The 24,951-nt window shown below is 42.6% G+C and overlaps 1 protein-coding gene and 1 pseudogene across 1 annotated transcript in view; both read left to right on the forward strand.

Moving 5' to 3' along the window:
* The window catches only part of LOC102126981 (uncharacterized), a 31,572-nt gene extending 13,394 nt beyond the window's left edge, over positions 1–18,178 (forward strand). Inside the window, 4 exon segments of the mRNA XM_065522601.1 lie at positions 2,180–2,306; positions 2,641–2,736; positions 15,355–16,293; positions 16,296–18,178. Of these exon segments, the coding sequence (XP_065378673.1) occupies positions 2,180–2,306; positions 2,641–2,736; positions 15,355–16,293; positions 16,296–17,356 (2,223 nt within the window). The 3' untranslated portion in view covers positions 17,357–18,178.
* A 3,658-nt stretch (positions 18,179–21,836) lies between these two features.
* LOC135965350 (mediator of RNA polymerase II transcription subunit 28 pseudogene) lies at positions 21,837–23,023 on the forward strand (annotated as a pseudogene).
* Positions 23,024–24,951: the final 1,928 nt, after the last annotated feature.

Here is a 24,951-nt window from a genome sequence, read left to right on the forward strand (position 1 = left end):
CAGGCCGCCACTGGGCAGACTGCTCAACTGCAGGGACGAAGGGTTTTAGCAGTCAACGTTCTCACAGACGGCTGGTGGGTGAATCCAGGTCCTAGGAGAAGCAGATCCCAAGATGCAATGAGATGGGCTGGGCTCATGTTAGAGGGAAAGGCCTGCAAGAGAGAAAAGGGGATGACTGGAGCCTCATCAGACTCCAGTGAGGAGAGGGGGATAAAATTGCGTGGAAGTGTCGGAGACCAAGTACAGCCTTGGGAGGCTCAGCCAGGCCAGCAGGTCTTCAAGCCATAGTGGGCCATCAGAGGAGCGCCTGGATCGGAAGGGGCTTGCCTTGATGTCCTTAAAATGCATGGCCACTGCCTGGAACAGCTGCGAGAAGCATGGCCTAGATGTGGGTGCAGGAGTGGACTGTGGTCCTTTAGGCTCCCAACTCAGAAGTCTGCCAGGTGCTGGCTTGGGGTGGCCACAGCTGATTTTCTGTGTGTTCTAGTGGAGGTGCAGAGTCACACAGGGCACCTGAATATCTCTGGTTTGGCAGACAGCATGTTGGATGGTTAGATGGGCTTTCAGCATTACCAAACTGGGAGATTGCACCTACAGCCCTGGATCGGCCACGTCTCTGAGGAGCAGTCACTGCCCTGTGCCGAGCCTGCATTGTCAGTTGGCCACAGATGCCCAAGCTCACCAGGGTCCTCACGGTTTGACAGTGTAGGATTGCCACCTCCCATAGCTCTGCCACTTCCTGCAGACTCCTCACAGCGTGGCCTAAACTGCTGAGATAGCTCCCACCTACCTCCCTCATTGGCCCCTGTCATCTGATTATTCCCAAAGACTGCTGGCTACCTCTGATCCTCCTGAGGACAGAGGCCTGGATGCCAGCCTGAGGAGCCCAGCTTGGTCTTTAAGCTGTCTGGGGTTTTCTTGGTTTTTCTTTTGGGTTTTTTGGGGGGATGGTGGTCAGGGTCTCACTGTTGCCCAGGCTAAGTGCAGTGGCACAATAATAGCTCACTGCAGCCTTGACCTCCCAGGCTCAAACAGTGCTCACACCTCAGCCTCCCAACTAGCTGGGACTACAGGCACTTGCCACCATGCTCAACTAATTTTTTATTTTTGTGTATGTGGAGTTGGGGTCTCGCTATTTTGCCCAGGTTGGTCTCAAACTCCTGGATGCAAGCAATCCTGCATCAGCCTCCCAAAGTGCTAGGATTATAGGCATGAGCCAGCATGCCCAGCCTGCCTGGATTTTGAGGATCTTTACAGTAGGTGTGACATGATAGATCAGTGCTGGGGGAAATAGGGATTGACAGTTAAGGGTCAAAGGAGAGGCTTTCTGACTCATGAGTCTAGTAGTCTGATGAGCTTCACGAATTGATTATTTATGAGACAGAGTCTTGCTCTGTCGCCTAGGCTGGAGTGCTGTGGCACAATCTCAGCTCACTGTAACCTCCTCCCAGGTTCAAGCGATTCTCCTGCCTCAGCCTCCCAAGCACCTGAGATTACAGCCATGCACCACCACACCTGGCTAATTTTTATATTTTTAGTAGAGACAGGGTTTCACCGTGTTGGCCAGGCTGGTCTCAAACTCCTGGCCTCAAGTCATCCGCCCGCCTCAGCCTCTCAGAGTGCTGGGATTACAGGCACAAGCCACCGTGCCTGGCCACAAATGGAATTTAAATTCATCAGGCACCTACAGAGATGCCAAACTGGTCACGTGCGTAGTTGCAGAACAGATGTACTGTGAGAAGGGCTCTTTCAAAAGTGCTCCATCCACTAATTCAGATGTGCTCAGACTGCCCTATACAGCACTGGATTTTTGGTAGAAATCAGATCTAACCTGGATCTGAATTCTGGGATCCTGCAGTGGAGATTTACATTTTCCAGCGCAGGTCCCAAATGATCGGTTGTCATTTTATCAGAAGATCCATGAGAGCTGTGTCTTGCTCATTTAGAAATTCATGAAGTATCTAACTCAGAACATGGCTCAGGGTACCGTAAAACTTTAGTAATGTGTTATTTACTGTTCATATGTTTGCCCCATTAAGACTACCTAGCACCATAAATACTGGGGCCAGGCAGAGACGGAGGTCTTGGAACTCCAGGCACAGGTGGCAGAACCTGGAATCCTCCAACTGCCTGAGTGCAACACTGTCCCTGGTGAGCATGCCTGGGTTTTGTGTTACAGGCTTTCTTGGCATTTGGGGATGCCACTGTGGATTTCACCCAGAAGGAATGGAGGCTGCTGAATCCTGCTCAGAGAGCCCTGTACAGCGAGGTGACACTGGAGAACTACAGCCACCTGGTCTCACTAGGTAAGCGTGGCTTCCCTCGAGCCTAACATTTGACCTGTGGCGCCTCTGATGTTGCCATAGGGTTAGGTTCAGAGAGAAGAATGTTGTTTTCTCTATTCCCCTGAGGAAGGTCTACCTTTGGTAAAGTTTCATACTGACTGCCACTGGGCACCTGCAGGCCTCTTTCCCCACCCTGCGGCTCCCCCTGGGGGTTTGTACTCTGAGCATGGTAGACAGAGTCCTCCTGAGCCTTCCCCCTCTGAGTCTCCCTCCCTTCCTGCCCTGGGTGGCTCCAGCAAATGGCCCCTGGAGCCTACAACCAGGAGTCACCTTATGGTTTTTTCCCTGTGAGCAGGAATTCTCCATCCTAAACCAGAACTCATCAGGCGGCTAGGGCAAGGGGAAGCGCCCTGGGGAGAAGAGAGAAGATGCCGGCCAGGCCCCCGTGCAGGTGAGGGGATAGACAGGGCAGACAGAGCACAAGGCACTCAGCCTTTCAGGAGGGAGGAGGCTTCTCTGAGGCCAGGGGACCTGGAAGCTGTTCTGGCCTCCTTGGCTGCTCTTCAGACCACCTGGCCCTGCCTTCCTTTCAGTCTTTGCTGAGTGAGGGGTTCTCTTGGGGCCCCTGGACTCCTTCTCCCAGGAAGCCTCCTTTCCCCCTACTTGCTAGGCTTCTTTCTCCCACTCAGTCTCCTCATTTGTGACTTTCCTCGTGACTGCCCGACTGCAAGCCTAAGTCTGTCGCCCCTTCCTGATACTGTCAGGGTATTCCTATGTTAGCTTCTTTTTGTTTTGTTTTGTTTTTTATTTATTTTTCCGTATAAGTAAATATAAATTTTTTGACATAATTTGGATCTCATTCTTCTATATACTGATTTTCTTTTTTTTTTAAATTTAAGTTCTGGGGTACATGTGCACAACATGCAGGTTTCATACATAGGTATACATGTGCCATATTGGTTTGCTACACCCATCAACTCATCATTTACATTAGGTATTTCTCCTAATGCTATCCCTCCCCCTGCCCCCCAACCCCCAACATTCCCCAGTGTATAATGTTCCCATCCCTGTGTCCATGTGTTCTCATGGTTCAACTCCTACTTATGAGTGGGAACATACAGTGTTTGATTTTTCTCTTCTTGTGTGACTCTGCTGAGAAAGATGGTTTCCAGTTTCATCCATGTTCCTGCAAAGGACATGAACTCATCCTTTTTTATAGCCACATAGTATTCCATGGTATATATGTGCCTCATTTTCTTTATCTGGTCTATCATTGATAGGCATTTGGGTTAGTTCCAAGACTTTGCTATTGTGAACAGTGCTGCAATAAACATACATGTGCCTGTGTCTTTATACTAGAATGATTTATAATCCTTTGGGTATATACCCAGTAACGGGATTGCTGGGTCAAATGATATTTCTAGTTCTAGATCCTTGAGGAATCGCCACACTGTCTTCCACAATGGTTGAACTAATTTACACTCCCACTGACAGTGTAAAAGCGTTCCTATTTCTCCACATCCTCTCCAGCACCTGTTGTTTCCTGACTTTTTAATGATTGCCATTCTAACTGGCATGAGATGGTATCTCATTATGGTTTTGATTTGCATTTCTCTAATGACCAGTGATGATGAGCATTTTTTCTAAGTTTGTTGGCTGCATAAATGTCTTCTTTTGAGAAGTGTCTGTTCATATCCTTTGCCCATTTTTTGATGGGGTTTTTTTTTTTTTGTAAATTTGTTTAAGTTCTATTTTAGCTTCTTAAAACCTCTGTCCATTATTCTTCTTCAGTTCCCATCGCTTTTTTCCTTGTCTTTTAATGTTTTAAGCAGTACTACTGTTGCCAGAGGTCACTTCACCTTCCTCCTTCCCCCATTTCCCCCAGAAGTACTGCCTGAGTGGGGCTGTGGTCTAGAATTGTGCACCCTCTTAAGTCCCCTTAGTCACTGCAGTGGTTCATCAGGACTCATGATGATGATGATGATGATGATGATGATCAGGACTCATGATGATGATGATGATGATGATGATGATCAGGACTCATGATGATGATGATGATCAGGACTCATGATGATGATGATGATGATGATCAGACTCATCATGATGATGATGATGATGCTCAGGACTCATGATGATGATGATGATCAGGACTCATGATGATGATGATGATGATCAGGACTCATGATGATGATCAGGACTCATGATGATGATGATCAGGACTCGATGATGAGGACTCGATGATGATGATGATCAGGACTCATGATGATGATGATGATCAGGACTCATGATGATGATGATCAGGACTCGATGATGATGAGGACTCATGATGATGATGATGATCAGGACTCATGATGATGATGATGATGAGGACTCATGATGATGATGATCAGGATTCATGATGATGATGAGGACTCAAGATGATGAGGATGATGATCAGGACACATGATGATCAAGAATCATGATGATGATGATGATCAGGACTCATGATGATGATGATGATCAGGACTCGATGATGATGATCAGGACTAATGATGATGGTGATGATGATGAGGACTGATGATGATGATGATCAGGACTCATGATGATGATGATGATGATCAGGACCCATGATGATGATGATGATCAGGACTCATGATGATGATGATGATGATATGATCAGGACTCATGATGATGATGACCAGGATTCAATGATGATGATGAGGACTCATGATGATGATGATGATAATCAGGACTCATGATGATGATGATGATCAGGACTCGATGATGATGATGATCAGAAGTCATGATGATGATCAGGACTCATGATGATGATGATGAGGACTCGATGATGATGATCAAGACACATGATGATGATGATGATCAGGACTCATGATGATGATGATGATATGATCAGGACTCATGATGATGATGATCAGGACTCGATGATGATGAGGACTCATGATGATGATGATGATGATCAGGACTCGATGATCAGGACTCATGATGATGATGATCAGGACTCATGATGATGATGAGGATTCAAGATGGTGATGATGATGATCAGAAATCATGATGATGATGATGATCAGGACTCGATGATGCTGATGATCAGGACTCATGATGATGATGATCAGGACTCATGATGATGATGATGATCAGGACTCGATGATGATGTTCAGGACTCATGATGATGATGATGATGTTCAGGACTCATGATGATGATGATGTTCAGGACTCATGATGATGATGATCAGGACTCATGATGATGATGATGATGATCAGGACTCATGAGGATGATGATGATGATCAGGACTCATGATGATGATGATCAGGACTCATGATGATGATGATGTTCAGGACTCATGATGATGATGATGATGTTCAGGACTCATGATGATGATGATGATCAGGACACATGATGATGATCAGGACTCGATGATGATGATCAGGACTCATGATGATGATGATGTTCAGGACTCATGATGATGATGATGATCAGGACTCATGATGATGATTATGATCAGGACTCATGATGATGATGATGATCAGGACTCATGATGATGATGATGATCAGGACTCATGATGATGATGATGATGATCAGGGCTCATGATGATGATCAGGACTGATGATGATGAGGACTCATGATGATGATGATGATCAGGACTCATGATGATGATGATGATCAACACATGATGATGATCAGGACTCATGATGATGATGATGATCAGGACTCATGATGATGATGATGATGATCAGGACTTGATGATGATCAGGACTCATGATGATGATGATGATCAGGACTCATGATGATGATGGTCAGGACTCGATGATGATGATGATCAGGACTCATGATGATGATGATCAGGACTCATGATGATGAAGATCAGGACTCATGATGATGATGATGATCAGGACTCATGGTGATGATGATGATCAGGACTCATGATGATGATGATCAGGACTCATGATGATGATGATGATGATGATGATCAGGACTCGATGATGATCAGGACTCATGATGATGATGATGATCAGGACTCATGATGATGATGGTCAGGACTCGATGATGATGATGATCAGGACTCATGATGATGATGATCAGGACTCATGATGAAGATCAGGACTCATGATGATGATGATGATCAGGACTCATGGTGATGATGATGATCAGGACTCATGATGATGATGATCAGGACTCGATGATGATGATGATCAGGACTCGATGATGACGATGATCAGGACTCATGATGACGACGATGATCAGGACTCATGATGATGATGATCAGGACTCGATGATGATGATCAGGAATCATGATGATGATGATGATGATCAGGGCTCATGATGATGATTATGATCAGGACTCATAATGATGATCAGGACTCATGATGATGATGATGATCAGGACTCATGATGACGATGATGATGATCAGGACTCGATCAGGACTGTTGATGGATGATGATCAGGACTGATGATGATGATGATGGTCAGGACTCATGATGATGATCAGGACTCATGATGATGATGATGATGATCAGGACTCATGATGATGATGATGATGATCAGGACTCATGATGATGATGATGAGGACTCAAGATGATGATGATGATCAGGACTCATGATGATGATGATCAGGAACCATGATGATGATGATGATGATCAGGACTCGATGATGATGATGATCAGGACTCATGATGATGATGATGATGATAATGATCAGGACTCGATGATGATGATCAGGAATCGATGATGATGATCAGGACTAATGATGATGGTGATGATGATCAGGACTGATGATGATGATCATGACTCATGATGATGATGATGATGATGATGATCAGGACCCATGATGATGATGATGATGATCAGGACTCATGATGATGATGATATGATCAGGACTCATGATGATGATGATCAGGACTCAATGATGATGATGAGGACTCATGACGATGATGATGAGGACTCATGACGATGATGATGATCAGGACTCATGATGATGATGATGATCAGGACTCATGATGATGATGATCAGGACTCATGATGATGATGATGAGGACTCAAGATGATGATGATGATCAGGACTCGATGATGATGATGATCAGGACTCGATGATGATGAGGACTCATGACGATGATGATGATCAGGACTCATGATGATGATGATGATCAGGACTCATGATGATGATGATGAGGACTCATGATGATGATGATCAGGACTCATGATGATAATGATGATGATCAGACCTCATGATGATGATGATGATCAGGACTCATGATGATGATGATGATGATGATCAGGACTCATGATGGTGATGATGATGATATGATCAGGACTCATGATGACGATGATGATGATCAGAACATGATGATGATGATGATGATCAGGACTCATGATGATGATGATGATCAGAACTCATGATGATGATGATGATCAGGACTCATGATGATGATGATGAGGATGATCAGGACTCAATGATGATGCTCAGGACTCATGATGATGATGATGAGGATGATCAGGACTCAATGATGATGCTCAGGACTCATGATGATGATGATGATGATGCTCAGGACTCATGATGATGATGATGATCAGGACTCGATGATGATGATGCTCAGGACTCTTGATGATCAGGACTCATGATGATGATGATGCTCAGGACTCATGATGATGATGATGATGATCAGGACTCATGATGATGATGATGATTAGGACTCATGATGATGATGATCAGGACTCTTGATGATGATGATCAGGACTCATGATGATGATGATGATCAGGATTCATGATGATGATGATAATCAGAACTCATGATGATGATGATGATCAGGACTCATGATGATGATGATGATGATCAGGACTCATGATGATGATGATGATGATGATCAGGACTCATGATGATGATGATGATGATGATGATCAGGACTCGTGATGATGATAATGATCACGACTCGATGATGATGATCAGGACTCATGATGATGATGATGATGATGATCAGGACTCGATGATGATGATGATCAGGACTCATGATGATGATGATGATGCTCAGGACTCATGATGATGATGATGATGCTCAGGACTCATGATGATGATGATGATGCTCAGGACTCATGATGATGATGCTCAGGACTCATGATGATGATAATGATGATCAGGACTGATGATGATGATGATGCTCAGGACTCGATGATGATGATGATCAGGACTCATGATGATGATGATGATCAGGACTCATGATGATGATGATGATCAGGACTCGATGATGATGATGATGATGATCAGGACTCGATGATGATCAGGAGTCATGATGATGATGATGATCAGGACTCATAATGATGATCAGGACTCATGATGATGATGATGATGATGATCAGGACTCATGATGATGATGATGAGGAGGACTCATGATGATGATAATGATTAGGACTCATGATGATGATGATGATGATCAGGACTCATGATGATGATGATCAGGACTCATAATGATGATGATGATCAGGACTCATGATGATGATGATGATGATCAGGACTCATGATGATTATGCTCAGGATTCTTGATGATGATGATGATGATCAGGACTCATGATGATGATGATGATGATGATCAGGACTCGATGATGATGATGATCAGGACTCATGATGATGATGATGATCAACACTCATGATGATGATGATGATGATCAGGACTCATGATGATGATCATCAGGACTCGATGATGATGATCAGGACTCATGATGATGATGATGATCAACACTCATGATGATGATGATGATGATCAGGACTCATGATGATGATCAGGACTCGATGATGATCGGGACTCATGATGATGATGATGATGATCAACACTCATGATGATGATGATGATCAGGACTCATGATGATGATGATCACGACTCGATGATCAGGACTCATGATGATGATGATGATGATCAGGACTCATGATGATGATGATGCTCAGGACTCATGATGATGATGATGATCAGGACTGATGATGATGATGCACAGGACTCTTGATGGTGATGATGATGATCAGGACTCATGATGATGATGATGATCAGGACTCATGATGATGATGATGCTCAGGACTCATGATGATGATGATGATGATCAGGACTGATGATGATGATGCACAGGACTCTTGATGGTGATGATGATCAGGACTCATGATGATGATGATGATGATCAGGACTCATGATGATGATGATGATCAGGACCCATGATGATAATGATGATGATGATGAGGAGGACTCATGATGATGATGTTGATAATCAGGACTCATGATGATGATGATGATCAGGACTCGATGATGATGATCATCAGGACTCATGATGATGATGATCAGGACTCATGATGATGATGATGATGATCAGGACTCATGATGTTGATGATGATGATCAGGACTCATGATGATGATGATGGTGATCAGGACTCATGAGTCCTGATCATGAGGATGATGATGATGATGATCAGGACTCATGATGATGATGATGATGATCAACACTCATGATGATGATGATGATCAGGACTCATGATGATGATGATCACGACTCGATGATCAGGACTCATGATGATGATGATGATGATCAGGACTCATGATGATGATGATGCTCAGGACTCATGATGATGATGATGATCAGGACTGATGATGATGATGCACAGGACTCTTGATGGTGATGATGATGATCAGGACTCATGATGATGATGATGATCAGGACTCATGATGATGATGATGCTCAGGACTCATGATGATGATGATGATGATCAGGACTGATGATGATGATGCACAGGACTCTTGATGGTGATGATGATCAGGACTCATGATGATGATGATGATGATCAGGACTCATGATGATGATGATGATCAGGACCCATGATGATAATGATGATGATGATGAGGAGGACTCATGATGATGATGTTGATAATCAGGACTCATGATGATGATGATGATCAGGACTCGATGATGATGATCATCAGGACTCATGATGATGATGATCAGGACTCATGATGATGATGATGATGATCAGGACTCATGATGTTGATGATGATGATCAGGACTCATGATGATGATGATGGTGATCAGGACTCATGAGTCCTGATCATGAGGATGATGATGATGATGATCAGGACTCATGATGATGATGATGATGATCAGGACTCATGATGATTATGATGATGATGATCAGGACTCATGATGATGATGATGATGATCAGGACTCAATGATGATGATGATCAGGACTCATGATGATGATGATAGGCAGAACTCGTTGGTGATGATGAACAGGACTCGATGATGATGATGATGATCAGGACTCATGATGATGATGATGATCAGGACTCATGATGATGTTGATGATGATCAGGACTCATGATGATGATGATGATCAGGACTCATGATGATGATGATGATGATCAGGACTCATGATGATGATGATCAGGACTCATGATGATGATCAGGACCCATGATGATGATGATGAGTAGGAGGAGGACTCATGATGATGATGATGATGATCAGGACTCATGATGGTGATGATGATCAGGACTCGATGATGATGATGATGATGATCAGGACTCATGATGATGATGATGATAATCAGGACTCATGATGTTGATGATGATGATCAGGACTCATGATGATGATGATGATGATCAGGACTCATGAGTCCTGATCATGAGTGTGATGATGATGATGATCAGGACTCATGATGATGATGATGATTATGACCAGGACTCATGATGATTATGATGATGATGATCAGGACTCATGATGATGATGATGATGATCAGGACTCAATGATGATGATGATCCGGACTCATGATGATGATGATAATCAGAACTCGATGATGATGATGAACAGGACTCGATGATGATGATGATGATGATCAGGACTCATGATGATGATGATGATCAGGACTCATGATGATGTTGATGATGATCAGGACTCATGATGATGATGATGATCAGGACTCATGCTGATGATGATGATCAGGACTCATGATGATGATGATGATGATCAGGACTCATGATGATGATCAGGACTCATGATGATGATGATGATGATGATCAGGACTCGATGATGATGATGATGATGATGATGATGATCAGGACTCATGATGATGATGATCAGGACTCATGATGATCAGGACTCATGATGATGATGATGATCAGGACTCATGATGATGATGATGATGATGATCAGGACTCATGATGATGATGATGATCAGGACTTGATGATGATGATGATCAGGACTCATGATGATGATGATGCTCAGGACTCATGATGATGATGATGATGATCAGGACTCATGATGATGATGATCAGGACTGATGATGATGATGATCAGGACTCATGATGATGATGATGATGATCAGGACTCATGATGATGATGATCAGGACTCATGATGATGATGATGATGATCAGGACTCGATGATGATGATGATCAGGACTCATGATGATGATGATGATCAGGACTCATGATGATGATGATCAGGACTCATGATGATGATGATGATGATGATCAGGACTCATGATGATGATGATGATGATCAGGACTCATGATGATCATGATAATCAGGACTCATGATGATGATGATGATGATCAGGACTCATGATGATGATGATGATCAGGACTCATGATGATGATGATGATAATGATGATTATCACGACTCGATGATGATGATGATGATGATTCTTGCCTCGACGACGATGATGATGATGATTCTTGCCTCTAGGGTGGACTTGTTCTCTCTTGGAGCAGTTTTAGTTCACAGTTAGGCCCTGTTTTCCTGTCTTCTCTTTTCATTCTAGTTTACTGGCTTCCCTCACTCCTCACAGTGAGACCACAGGAGACTGCTAAAAAGTGATGTTAAGTTTTCTGCTTATGACAATGATAAATTTAGTTTTCTCTGTCTTGTTTTGTGTCAGTTTCAGGGTCATCTGTTTCTATTGACCTTTATATCCTATTTAGTGAATGTGCAGACAGATTTAGCCTTACTTAGCTGCAGTTCTCCTCGAGTACTTAGAAGTCTCTTTATGTCTTGTTTAAGAAACCCTTCGTAGATCAAGTTTATAAAGATATAAAGATTTAAAGATATAAAGTTTTGTTTTGTTTTGTTTTGAGACGGAGTTTCACTCTTGTAACCCAGACTGGAGTGCAGTGACACGATCTTGGCTCCCTGGAACCTCCACCTCCCAGGTTCAAGCAATTCTCCTGTCTTAGCTTTCTGAGTAGCTGGGCTACATGTGCTCACCACCACCCCTGGTTAATTTTTTTTTTGTATTTTTACTTGAGATGGGTTTCATCATGTTAGCCAGGGTGGTTTTGAACTCCTGACCTCAGGTGATCCACCCGCCTCGGCCTCCCAAAGTGCTGGGATTACAGACATGAGCCACCATGCTTGGCCAACTATATATAAAAATTTTTGTTGTTGTTGCTTAACTCTTCTGTGTCTTTACAGATTTTTTTTAGGGAGGGCAGTTTGAACTATCCAATACTTGAAAAGATGGTTTTTACATCTTCTATATTCATAGTGGATTGTTCTATATCTACTAAGTTTTGTAGGACTTACTTTATATATTTTAGCCTACTATTAAATACATGCAAGGTTAGAATTATTATAATTTTATTGGCTTACAGGGAATCTTGTGTCCTCTGTACTTTCACCCTCATCTCCCATTCCTGGATTATTTTGAAGCAAATCCTGGTCATCATATTTCATTTGTAAAACATAATAATAGTTACTATATTATTATCTATTTCATTTAATATTAATATTAGTTCTTAAGATATTTTTGGTGACTGTAATGCTCTTTTAACTTTCCTTATTTCATGGCATGTATATTTTGAGTTTACATCCTATAATACTTTCTTTCTTCCAGCATTTTTTTGTGAAGCAAATGTTAAACAATTATATTTTGGTGGATACTAAAAAGTTGAAAGGCTTATAGAGTGAACACCTGTCAGTCTACCACCTACAGTTAGCATTTAGCTCTGTGCTCCATATTCTTTATCACTTACTTATCCAGCTGTACATTGTTCTCTCCATCCATAAGTCCATCTTCCTTTTGATGCTCTTTAATATTGGAGACATCATTATCCTTTACTGATAAACACTTCAGCATGCATATCAATAAGTAATATTATAATGTTTCTTTGTGGTTCTTCTTAGGACTTATATAAGATGCATAAATCTTAAGTGTAACATTCAGTGAGCTTTGACATATGCATATCTTTATGTAATCTGGACCCCTATGACAACACATAACAATTACTTTCACCCCAGAAGTACTCTTATGCCTTTTTCCGGTCATTTCCTGCCCCCACATCCACCAGAGAAAATCACTATTTGGATTTTGTTCAATATGCCTTAATTTCACCTATCTTAGAACTTCTTGTAAGTGGAATTACACAGTATACTCTCTGTCAGAAAATTAGCAGGTTGATTTTTTTTTTATGGTTATTGTTGTTGACTTTGTCCTGTTGTTTCCCAAAAAAGCAGGTTCATACAGACTGTGGAGTTCTTTCCCATTCCTTGCTTCCCACCACCCCATAAAAAATGTGGGGGCATCCACTGAGAAATTTGGAGCCGGTCTGTGTTTTCATGGGTATGAGGTCTCTGCTTTTGGATTTATGATCGGTGCCACTCCCTCAGTTTGCATAGGTGGGAAGAGACTCCTTTCTTAGTCATCTCAAATATCATAGAAATGACAAAATATCATAGACTGGGAGGCTTAAACAACAGACACTTATTTCTTACAGTTCTAGAATCTGGGAATTCCAAGATGAAGGTGCTGGCACCTTTGCTTCATTGTGAGGGTCCCCATCCTGGCTCGCAGGCTGCCACCTTCTTGCTGTGTCCTCTCATGGTCACCCCATGATCTCAACTAAACCTGTTTATCTCCCAACAACTCCACCTCCAAATACCATCACATTGGAGGTTAAGGCATCAACATATGAATTTGGGGGGGATGCTAACCTTCAGTCCATTATCAACTCCCTTCTCTCGCCCCCATATTAATTGCTTGCTGATTTGTCTGTCAGTTAATTAAAATAAAAGGCTTCTTGTCTACCACTGACTTCTGAAAGTGTGAATGTTTAATGTAATGGGAGTACATGTTAGGATTTTATTTAACTCATAAGTGAGGTTACTGGCAGAATGACAAAGCTGGTTCAGTGCAGGTATGAGAAGATGGGGTGTATGTGGGTAGTGCCAAAATAACACCATTGTAAGTTACCCTGTAACTTTACAGAATCAGCAAACTTAACTCTCATTATCTGAGTGATCAGAAAAATTAGAAATTATACAGATGATGTAGGAAAGCTCATATAATCATATATCCGACAAGTTTTGGAGTACTTTTCCTGGACAACATGGCGAAATCCCATCTCTACAAAAAATACAGAAATTAGCCAGGCAGTGGCACCTGTGGCTTGACTACAGGCAGGCACCTGGAGTTCAGCTATTCGGGAAGTTAAGGTGAGAGGATCGTGTAAGCCTGGGAGGTCGAGGCTGCAGTGAACCATGATCATGCCACTGCACTCCAGCCTGGGCAACAGAGTGAGACCCTGTCTCAAAAAAACAAAAGTTTTTATCATAATGGGATTTTGAATTATATCAAATCCTTTTCTGTATCTGTTGAGATGATCATATGTCTTTTGGTCCTTCACTCTGTTGATGTGATGTATCACAAGTATTGATTTCTGTATGTTGAATCATGATTGCATACCTGGGATAAATCTCATTTGGTCATGGTGTATTATCTTTTCTGTGTTACTGGATTGGGTTTGCTAGTATTTTGTTGAGGATTTTTCCATTTAGCGTCATCAGGGATATTGGCCTGTAGTTCTCTGTTTTTGTTGTGTTCTTGTCTGTTTTTGGTAGCAGGATAATGCTGGTCTTGTAGAATGAGTTAGGAAGAATTCCTCCCCGCCCCGCTTCAGGTTTTTGGAATAGTTTGAGAAGAATTGATGTTTGTTGTTCTCTATGAGTTTACTAGAATTAAGCAGTAAAGCAATTGGGTCCTAGGTTTTTCTTTGATAGAAGACTTTTCATTACTGATTCAGTCTCATTGTTGGTCTGTTCTCCAGGAATATATGCAGAACATGTCCTGCGGCCCAAGAATCTTGGACTTGCACATCAGAGGCAACAGCAACTACAATTTTCTGATCAAAGCTTCCAGAGTGACACAGCTGAAGGTCAAGAGAAAGAAAAAAGCTCTAAGCCCATGGCATTTTCCAGCCCACCCCTAAGACATGCAGTAAGCTCAAGGGGGAGGAACAGTGTAGTGGAAATAGAGTCTAGTCAAGGCCAGAGGGAAAATCCTACAGAAATAGACAAAGTATTGAAAGGAATAGAAAATTCAAGATGGGGAGCATTCAGGTGTGCAGAGCGTGGGCAAGACTTCAGCCAGAAGACGATAGTAATCATACACAAAAAAGCACATTCCAGGCAGAAACTTTTTACATGCAGGGAGTGTCACCAGGGCTTTAGAAATGAGTCAGCATTGCTCTTGCACTAGAAGACACACACAGGAGAGAAGTCCTATGTATGCAGTGAGTGTGGGCGAGGCTTCAGCCTCAAGGCAAATCTCCTCAGACACCAGAGGACACACTCAGGAGAGAAACCTTTTCTGTGCAAGGTGTGTGGACGAGGCTACACCAGTAAGTCATACCTCACTGTGCATGAGAGAACACACACAGGAGAGAAGCCTTATGAATGCCAGGAGTGTGGGCGAAGGTTTAATGGTAAGTCCTCATACAACAAGCACTTGAAGGCACATTCAGGGGAGAAGCCTTTTGTGTGCAAGGAGTGTGGGCGAGGCTATACTAGTAAGTCATACTTCGTTGTGCACAAGAGAATACACTCAGGAGAGAAGCCTTACAGATGCCAGGAGTGTGGCCGAGGCTTTAGCAATAAGTCACACCTCATCACACACCAGAGGACACACTCAGGGGAGAAGCCCTTCGCGTGCAGGCAGTGTGAGCAAAGTTTTAGCGTGAAAGAAATTCTCCTCAGACAGCAGAGAACACAGGGGAGAAGCCTTTTGTGTGCAAGGATTGTGAGCGAAGCTTTAGCCAAAAGTCAACTCTCATCTACCACCAGAGAACACACTCAGGGGAGAAACCTTTCGTTTGTAGAGAATGTGGGCAAGGGTTTATTCAGAAGTCAACCCTCATGAAACATCAGATCACACACTCAGAGGAGAAGCCTTTTGTGTGCAAGGACTGTGGACGAGGCTTTATCCAAAAGTCAACCTTCACATTACACCAGAGGACACACTCAGAGGAGAAGCCTTATGGATGTCAGGAGTGTGGGCGAAGGTTTCGGGATAAGTCCTCGTATAACAAGCACCTGAGGGCACACTTGGGAGAGAAACGTTTTTTCTGCAGGGATTGTGGGCGAGGCTTTACCTTGAAGCCAAATCTCACCATACATCAGAGGACACACTCAGGAGAGAAACCCTTCATGTGCAAGCAGTGTGAGAAAAGTTTTAGTTTGAAGGCAAATCTTCTTAGACATCAGTGGACACACTCAGGGGAAAGGCCATTTAATTGCAAGGATTGTGGGCGAGGCTTCATCCTAAAGTCAACTCTCCTCTTCCACCAGAAGACACACTCGGGGGAGAAGCCTTTCATCTGTAGTGAATGTGGGCAAGGATTTATCTGGAAGTCAAACCTTGTGAAACACCAGCTTGCACATTCTGGCAAGCAGCCTTTTGTATGCAAGGAGTGTGGGCGAGGCTTCAACTGGAAGGGAAATCTCCTCACACACCAGAGGACACACTCAAGGGAGAAGCCCTTCGTGTGTAATGTGTGTGGACAAGGCTTCAGCTGGAAGAGAAGTCTCACCAGACACCACTGGCGGATACACTCAAAGGAGAAGCCTTTTGTGTGCCAGGAGTGTAAGCGAGGCTATACCAGTAAGTCAGACCTCACTGTGCATGAAAGAATACACACAGGAGAGAGGCCTTATGAATGCCAAGAGTGTGGACGAAAGTTTAGCAATGAGTCATACTACAGTAAGCACTTAAAGAGACACTTACGTGAGAAGGGTTTTTGTACAGGGAGTGTGGGTGAGGCTTCATCTTGAAGCCATATCTCACCAGCCATCAGAGGACACACACAGGAGAGTAACTTTGCTTTGTTACAAGCTTCAGTTGAAGCTGCATAACTTGTTTGTGAAGATATAACAAAGGCAGACAGAATCCAGAGGGCCACAGAGAACCTGAATTCAACCCATGTGTCCCCAAGAGATTCGGAGAAAAGAGGTCAATGTTTAAGGAACAGAGATGCCAGTTGAGGGGAGGGCATTATTTGGGCTATTGGGGAAATATGGTCTCTTTCCTACTGAGCACATGTTCTTGTATTTGTGCCAGGCTGTTTTTTCTAAGGACTGCTTTTAGCCAGTGACTGCAGAGCAGGGATACCAAGGGAGGTCTGTTACTGACAATCTCCCCAACCTCCTTGGACTGCAGGCAATCTAGGACACCTCCACCAAACCTCTTCTTGCACTTTCCTTCCCTCTGGCTGCCCTCCCAGCCTTCCTTGGTTTGAATGTATTGTCCCCTCCTTAATTTATGTTGAAACGCTACATAAACTGTTTACTGTTGAAACAGTGTGACAGTATTAGGAAGTGGGACCTTTGGGAAGTGATTAAGTCAAGTCATGAAGATAGAGTTTTTGTGAATGAGATCAGGTGCCCTTATGAAAAGGCTTGATAGAGGGAGTTTGTCCTGTGGCCCTTCTGTTTTCTGCTCTGTGAGGACACAATGCTCCTCCCTTCCAAAAGATGCAGCATGAAGGCATCATCTTAGAAACAGACATGAGCCCTCAACAGACAATTGAACCTACTGATATTTTGATGATGAACTTCGCCTCCAGAACTCTGGGAAAATAAAGTCCTCTTTATACATTTCCTAGCCAGTGGTATTTTGTTATAACAGCTCAAATAGACTAAGTAACTGCTCCCCTCATCATTCTCTCACAATCATATCTTGAAATAAAATCTCAGGAGTAAAGCAGGTTGGCTAGTGGGGCACAGGTAGGTGGTTAGCTGCAAAATATTTCACAGGTGATTTCCTGAGAAAATGCTTCAATGATAGAGAATGCTGTGGCATGTGTGATGATGCAGGCCTTAGAAAATGTAGAGAAAGTGCCTACAAAGAGCGGAGTAGACTGATTATCGCTGATCTGCATTACCACCTGCAGAAGGACCTTGAGAAATTGAAGACGTCATTCAGCCATTAGCAAACAGTGGTTAAGTAAACCAGGACTCCTTGATGAGTGCTTACGAGGCCTTTATTTTCTTGGATAGAAGGCAGAATCATTGCCCAAATATGTGGGCTGAAGGCCTTGTAGTTACAGTGGCAGAGCTCTACAGATGTTGGAATGCTTAGCCAATGCATGTCTATTTTGTAGAGGTCATACCCTTTGTGAGGAAAATCTGGGATCCTGAAAAATGATACAGGAACATCTCCATGGATGCCCAAGATTGCCTCTGCCATGCTCCCAGCCACAGACCATCTGAGTGTGTAGAAATGGCCCATCCTTCCTTATGAATAGCATTTCCACCATTCATTACCACAGAACCTTCACAATTAAGGCCAGCTTAATGCACATGTGCCCTACATAGCTGTACACAACCCCTGTCCAGCACAGGGAAGATACATGCAATATGCCTATCCTTTTGTAAACGGTATTTGTGATGCTTGCCCTTCAACTTCCATAACTTTCCTCATACTCATTTTGAGTTTCACTATACATTGTGGGTTCACCAGAATTCTGTGCTTCTCTTCCATATTAAACACATTTACATCTGAGTAATCAGGGACACTGACAGCCCCAAGAGACACCACTGTCCATTTGGACCCAGAATTTGATTTGAATTCAGAAGACAATATCTTAGCATAAACAGCCAAGGAACCTGGTCAACGCATTTCCTGCTCAAGTTCCTTTTGAGCAGGAAAATGATCACACAGATGGGATTGGAAACATAAGGCAACTCATAGCTACTTTTTCCCTGTTTCTTACTCAACATGAAGTTAGTGCACTGGTAGAATGTGCATATGGAGAAGTGAAGTAAAACAGTTGAATTAGAGATTAGACACAGTGGTTCATGCCTATAATCCCAACACTTTCTGATGCCAAGTTGAGTGGATCGCTTGAGTGCAGGAGTTCAAGACCAGCCTGGCTAAAGTGGCAAAATCCCATCTCTACAAAAAACTAGCCAGGTGTGGTGGCACATGCCTGTAGTCCAAGCTACTTGGGAGGCTTAGATGGGAGGATCACCTGAGGCTGGGAAGTTGAGGCTGCAGTGAGCTGTGACCACACCACTGCACTCAAGTCTGGGCAACAGAGTGAGACCTTGTCTAAAAAAAACAAAAACAAAAAAAAAGGTTGAATTAGTTTCTGCAACATTTCTAACATTCTAAAAAAAAACCACACACATCCTAATAGGAGCAACAAAGTAGAAACTGTCATTTCACTGATTGTGCTGATTAAATGGGCAATGCACAATATAATGATGAACAGGAAAGCTCGACAAATACATATGCACACACACACACATATATATATAATATAATTATATAAATACATAATTATATTTGGGATTACACTTGTAACCCCAGCACTTTGGGAGGCCGAGGCAAGTGGATCACGAGGTCAGGAGATCAAGACCATCCTGGCTAACACGGTGAAACCTAGTCTCTACTAAAAATACAAAAAATTATCCGGGTGTGGTGGCGGGTGCCTGTAGTCCCAGCTACTCGGGAAGCTGAGGCAGAATGGTGTGAACCCGGGAGGTGGAGCTTGCAGTGAGCCAAGATCGCGCCACTGCACTCCAGCCTGGGTGACAGAGCGAGACTCCATCTAAAAAAAAAAAAAAAAAAAAAAAAAAATTGCCAAGAACTACCCAGCATGTATCAGCAGAAAGTTGAGTCCCTAATATGACAGTATTCCTCAAGAAAATAAACTATTTACCTGGGGACAAACTGACTACATCAGCCACCTGCCAGCCTCTAAAAAACAGTGATTCAGTCTCACAGGGATAAATACCTGGATTTATTCCAAACATGGATTTGCCTTTCTAGTCCTGTAAGGCTCAGCCAGCACTATTACTCATGCCTGATCCAAAGACATGAAATACCAAGTAATATAACATCCAACCCAGGAGATTCACTTCATAGCAAAAATGCTATCGGAGTGTAAGAGTAGATAACAACTCTAAATATATATGTATCCAACAACAGAGCACTCAGATACATAAAGCAAATACTATAAAAAATAAAGATTCCAAGACAATAACTATTGAGAACTTCACTCCACTGTCAGCATTGGATCATCTAAACAGAAAAATCAACAAACATTGGATTTAAACTGCACTTTAGACCAAATGGACCTAACAGATATTTCAGAATCTTTTATCCAACAGCTGTAGAACACACATTCTTCTCATCAGCACATGGAACATTCTCCAGGGTAAACCTAATACATTAGGCCACAAAACAAGTCTCAACTTTTTTTTTTTTTTAAAAAGACAGGGTCTCGCTCTGTCATCCAGGCAGGAGTGCAGTGCTGTTATCATAGCTCACTGCAGCCTTGAACTCTTGAGCTCAAATGATCCCCTCTTCAGCCTCCCAAGTAATAAGGACTACAGGTGCACACCACAATGCCTAGTTAATTTTCAACGTTTTGTAGAGACAGTGTCTCACTATGTTGCCCAGTCTTGTCTCAAACTCTGGGCCTCAAACAATCCTCCCACTTGAGGAGCTTCAGATTCCCAAAACACCAGGATTACAGGCATGAGCCACCAAGCCTGGCCTCAACAAATTTTTAAAAATTGAGGCCTGTAATCCCAGAACTTTGGGACGCTGAGGCGGGCAGATCACAAGGTCAGGAGTTCAAGACCGTCCTGGCTAATATGGTGAAACCCCGTCTCTAGTAAAAATACAAAAAATTAGCTGGGCGTGGTGGCGGGCACCTGTAGTCCCAGCTACTCAGGAGACTGAGGCAGGAGAATGGCATGAACCCACGAGGTGGAGCTTGCAGTGAGCCAAGATCCGCCACTGCACTCCAGTGTGGGCGATAGAGCGAGACTCCATCTCAAAAAAAAAAATTTAAATCACATCTAGTATCTTCTCAGACAACAATGGAATAAAACTACGTATCAATAACAAGAGGAACTTTAGAAACTACAAATACATGGAAATTAACATATTCCTGAATGATGGTCAATGAAGAAATTAAGAAGGAAATAAAAACATTTCTTCAAGTAAAAAATGTTGGAAACACACATCTCAAAACCTATGGGATACAACAAAAGCATTGCCATAAGGAAAATTTGTAACAATTAATAACTAGAGTCAAAAAGCAGAAAGACTTCAAATAACCTAATGAGACACCTCAAGGAAAGAAAAACCAAACCCCAAATTAGTAAAAGGAAGACAGAATAAAGATCAGAGCAGAATAAAACAAAATAGAGGCAAAATCTACAAGGAAACAATCACAGGGAAAGTTGTGTGGTTTTTTTTGTTTGTTTGTTTTATTTTTTTTTAAGATAAAGAAAATCAATAAACCAGTAGCCAGACTAACCAACAATACAAAGAGGAAGCTCAAATAAATAAAATTAGAAATGAAAAAGAAAACATTACAACTGATTCCACAAAAATGCAAAGGATCATTAGAGACTCTTATAAGCAACTACACACTAACAAAGTGGAAAACCTAGAGGAAACGAATAAATTCCTAGATGCATTTTATATAACAAGATTGAATCATAAAGAAATACAGGCTATTCAAGACATGGTGGCTCCACTAGGTGATATGTTCTCTTAGCAGCTACCAGGGATCTCACCACCCACACTGGAGCTCCGGGGCCAGGCTTCACTTCTTCAGGCAGCACCAGATACTCTGAGACCTTCTAACAGTACCGGGTGAATGAGTTGGAGTCATCTTTCAAGGCTTGCTTAGCTTCTCTGGTGAGTGAGGACTATGTCAATGGCATTGATCAGGAAAACATTTAAACTGGTGTTGATCAGTATATCTAGGAGTTTCTGGATATTGCAACACAGGCAGAATGTTTTCCTACAGAAAACGATTGCAATTATTTGTCCAGACACCAGAGCAAGTTACCAAAGAGGATATCTCAGAACTAAGGAATGAATTACAACAGAAACACACACTGTCCAGAAGCACTTGACAAAGCTGAGGCATTGGCAACAGGGGCTGAAGGGCATCAAATATGCAGCACAGAACACCAGCCAGCAGCCCTCAGGGCTCCTCCGTGTACCTCCAGCAGGCATCTGCCAACATCCCTGCACCCCAGAAGCTGACCTGAGCACAAAGGTCAAGGCCATCAGCCCAAGATTGGGCTGGTGTCTGAGGCCGCCCTGTGCAGACAGTTAGCCACAAATCCCTTCTCGTGAACTTGGGATTTTGAATGAAGGAGTTAGTTTTATGCTCCCACCTAAATTTTTTTCACTATTTTTATAAGCTGTTAATGTCTTAAGTACTTTACAAAATGCCCAGAGCTTGAGTAAACCAAATTCTTTTTCTCTTTAGCACAGTTAATACTGTCAGTGTGGTGACACTTATAGATTCTGTGTTTTTATGTTTGTATGACTTTTCATTTTTTTGTGTGTATTTCCTATTATTTGATCTGAGGGAAAAAAAATTGCAATAGCCTGAGAATCAGGGGATTAGGATTTTGGTTGTAGGCCTTTTATGATAATTACCCTTCAGTGGTAGTATAGAAAAATATGTAAATTTGCTGTTTCAAGACTTCAGAATACTTCAGAAGAGGAATCTAATGCAACCATGTTTGTAATGCGTCCAAAGCTCTTAGAATGGGGATTTTTTGTGTGAATAGGTCAGAATAGGATTAAGGTTTCCTGGGTTAGGGTAGTCACATTACAGTAGGATCATTAGGTTGAGGCTGACTTTTATTCAGGGTAAGGTTATATTTTGTGTGGTGTTGGTTTACTTTTTTTTTTTTTTTATAGGGAGGGACATAGTAGGATCAGTGATATGCTAAATTTTGTCATGTTCTGCAATAAGGAATCCATTTAAGTAATGGGGCAGACCCTGTTCTCAGTAACATGGCAGTTGGGGCATAGGTGAAGTATGAGAGGCTAAAGCTTGCTCTGATTATCTTTTTTTGTTTTCAGTTTTGTTTGCTTATATTGTTTTTATTTTACATTTTGGGAAGAGAGAGATTTTCCATTAAGGAAGATTTTTGCTGTGGAGTTGATTCCAAGGGACTGGGGTCTCAGGGTGGAGGTGGGCTTGCAGGTGCGATCCTTGGCTACTTAACCTCCACCAAGAGCATACGGCGCCTCTGCCTTTGGGAAGATATTTTGCTCTCTCGTTCGTTCCACAGGCCACCTCAGATACTCTGTTGAATTGCTGTTAAGAAATACAAGCATTGTTTCAGGCTCTCATTGCGTGAGGTTTTCCAGTGTTTTATGCAGTCTTTTATTAGATTACATCTTTTTACTCAGAACAAATGCTTCACTGTCATCTGAGCAGGGAGTACTCCTGTGGCTCAGTGTTTGGCTCACTTTGTTTTCTCCAGCCTTGAAGGACCTTCCCACACACACTGACATCCATTCATCTCTTGATCTGACCTAGATGCCACCTGGTCCCTAAAGCCTCCCAGCATCTTTTCTGCTGCATCCCTAGGGCACAGGACTTTTATCTCTTCTATCGTCCTTTTTAGGTTCTCCCTTGTGGGTTAGTCATTTGTATCTGTCTCCCTGCCCATCACTAATTGTACACCCATAAATATTAGACATTATTCCCTTTGAATATACCAGGACCATATGTTATTTATCCTTATAAATGATAGCTATTACTCTGTTTTGTCTGTGTATATACAGTATCTGGCATTGAACCTGTGATTAATTGCCTGAGACCAATGAATCCCCTCTGTTAGAATGTATAGTTTAAACAAAGCTTTTAAAACCCACATTATATTACCTCAAGGTTGTTAGCCTAGTCATCTAATGGTGATTCAAAACTCTGATTAGCAGCTTTAGATTTCTTGATTAAAGACCTAAATAAACTAAGTTTTAGGCTTTTTTTTTTTTTTTTTTTTTTTTTTTTTTTTTTTTTTTTTGAGACGGAGTCTCACTCTGTTGCCCAGGCTGGAGTGCGATGGCGCGATCTTGGCTCATTGCAACCTCCGTCCCTCCAGGTTTAAGCAATTCTCTGCCTCAGCCTCCAGAGTAGCTGGGATGACAGGCACGTGCCACCACGCCTGGCTAATTTTTTGTATTTTCAGTAGAGACGGGGTTTCACCATCTTGGCCAGGCTGATCTTGAAATCCTGACCTTGTGATCCACCCAACTTGGCCTCCCAAAGTGCTGGGATTACAGGCATGAGCCAACGCACTCAGCCTTTCTTTGTTTTATTTTATTTTTTTTTTTTTTGAGACAGAGTCTCACACGGTTGCCAGGGCTGGAGTGCAATGATGCCATCTCGGCTCATTGCAATCTCAGCCTCCCAGGTTCAAGCAATTCTGCCTCAACCTCCTGAGTATCTGGGATTACAGGTGCCTGCCACTATGCCCAGCTAATTTTTTTTTTTTTTTGTATTTTTTAGTAGAGATGGGGTTTCACTGTGTTGGCCAGGCTGGTCTCAAACTCCTGACCGTGATCTGCCCATCTCAGCCTCCCAAAGTGTTGG

The sequence above is a fragment of the Macaca fascicularis genome, chromosome 10, assembly GCF_037993035.2.
Source record: "Macaca fascicularis isolate 582-1 chromosome 10, T2T-MFA8v1.1".
NCBI classification, from domain to species: Eukaryota; Metazoa; Chordata; class Mammalia; order Primates; family Cercopithecidae; genus Macaca; species Macaca fascicularis.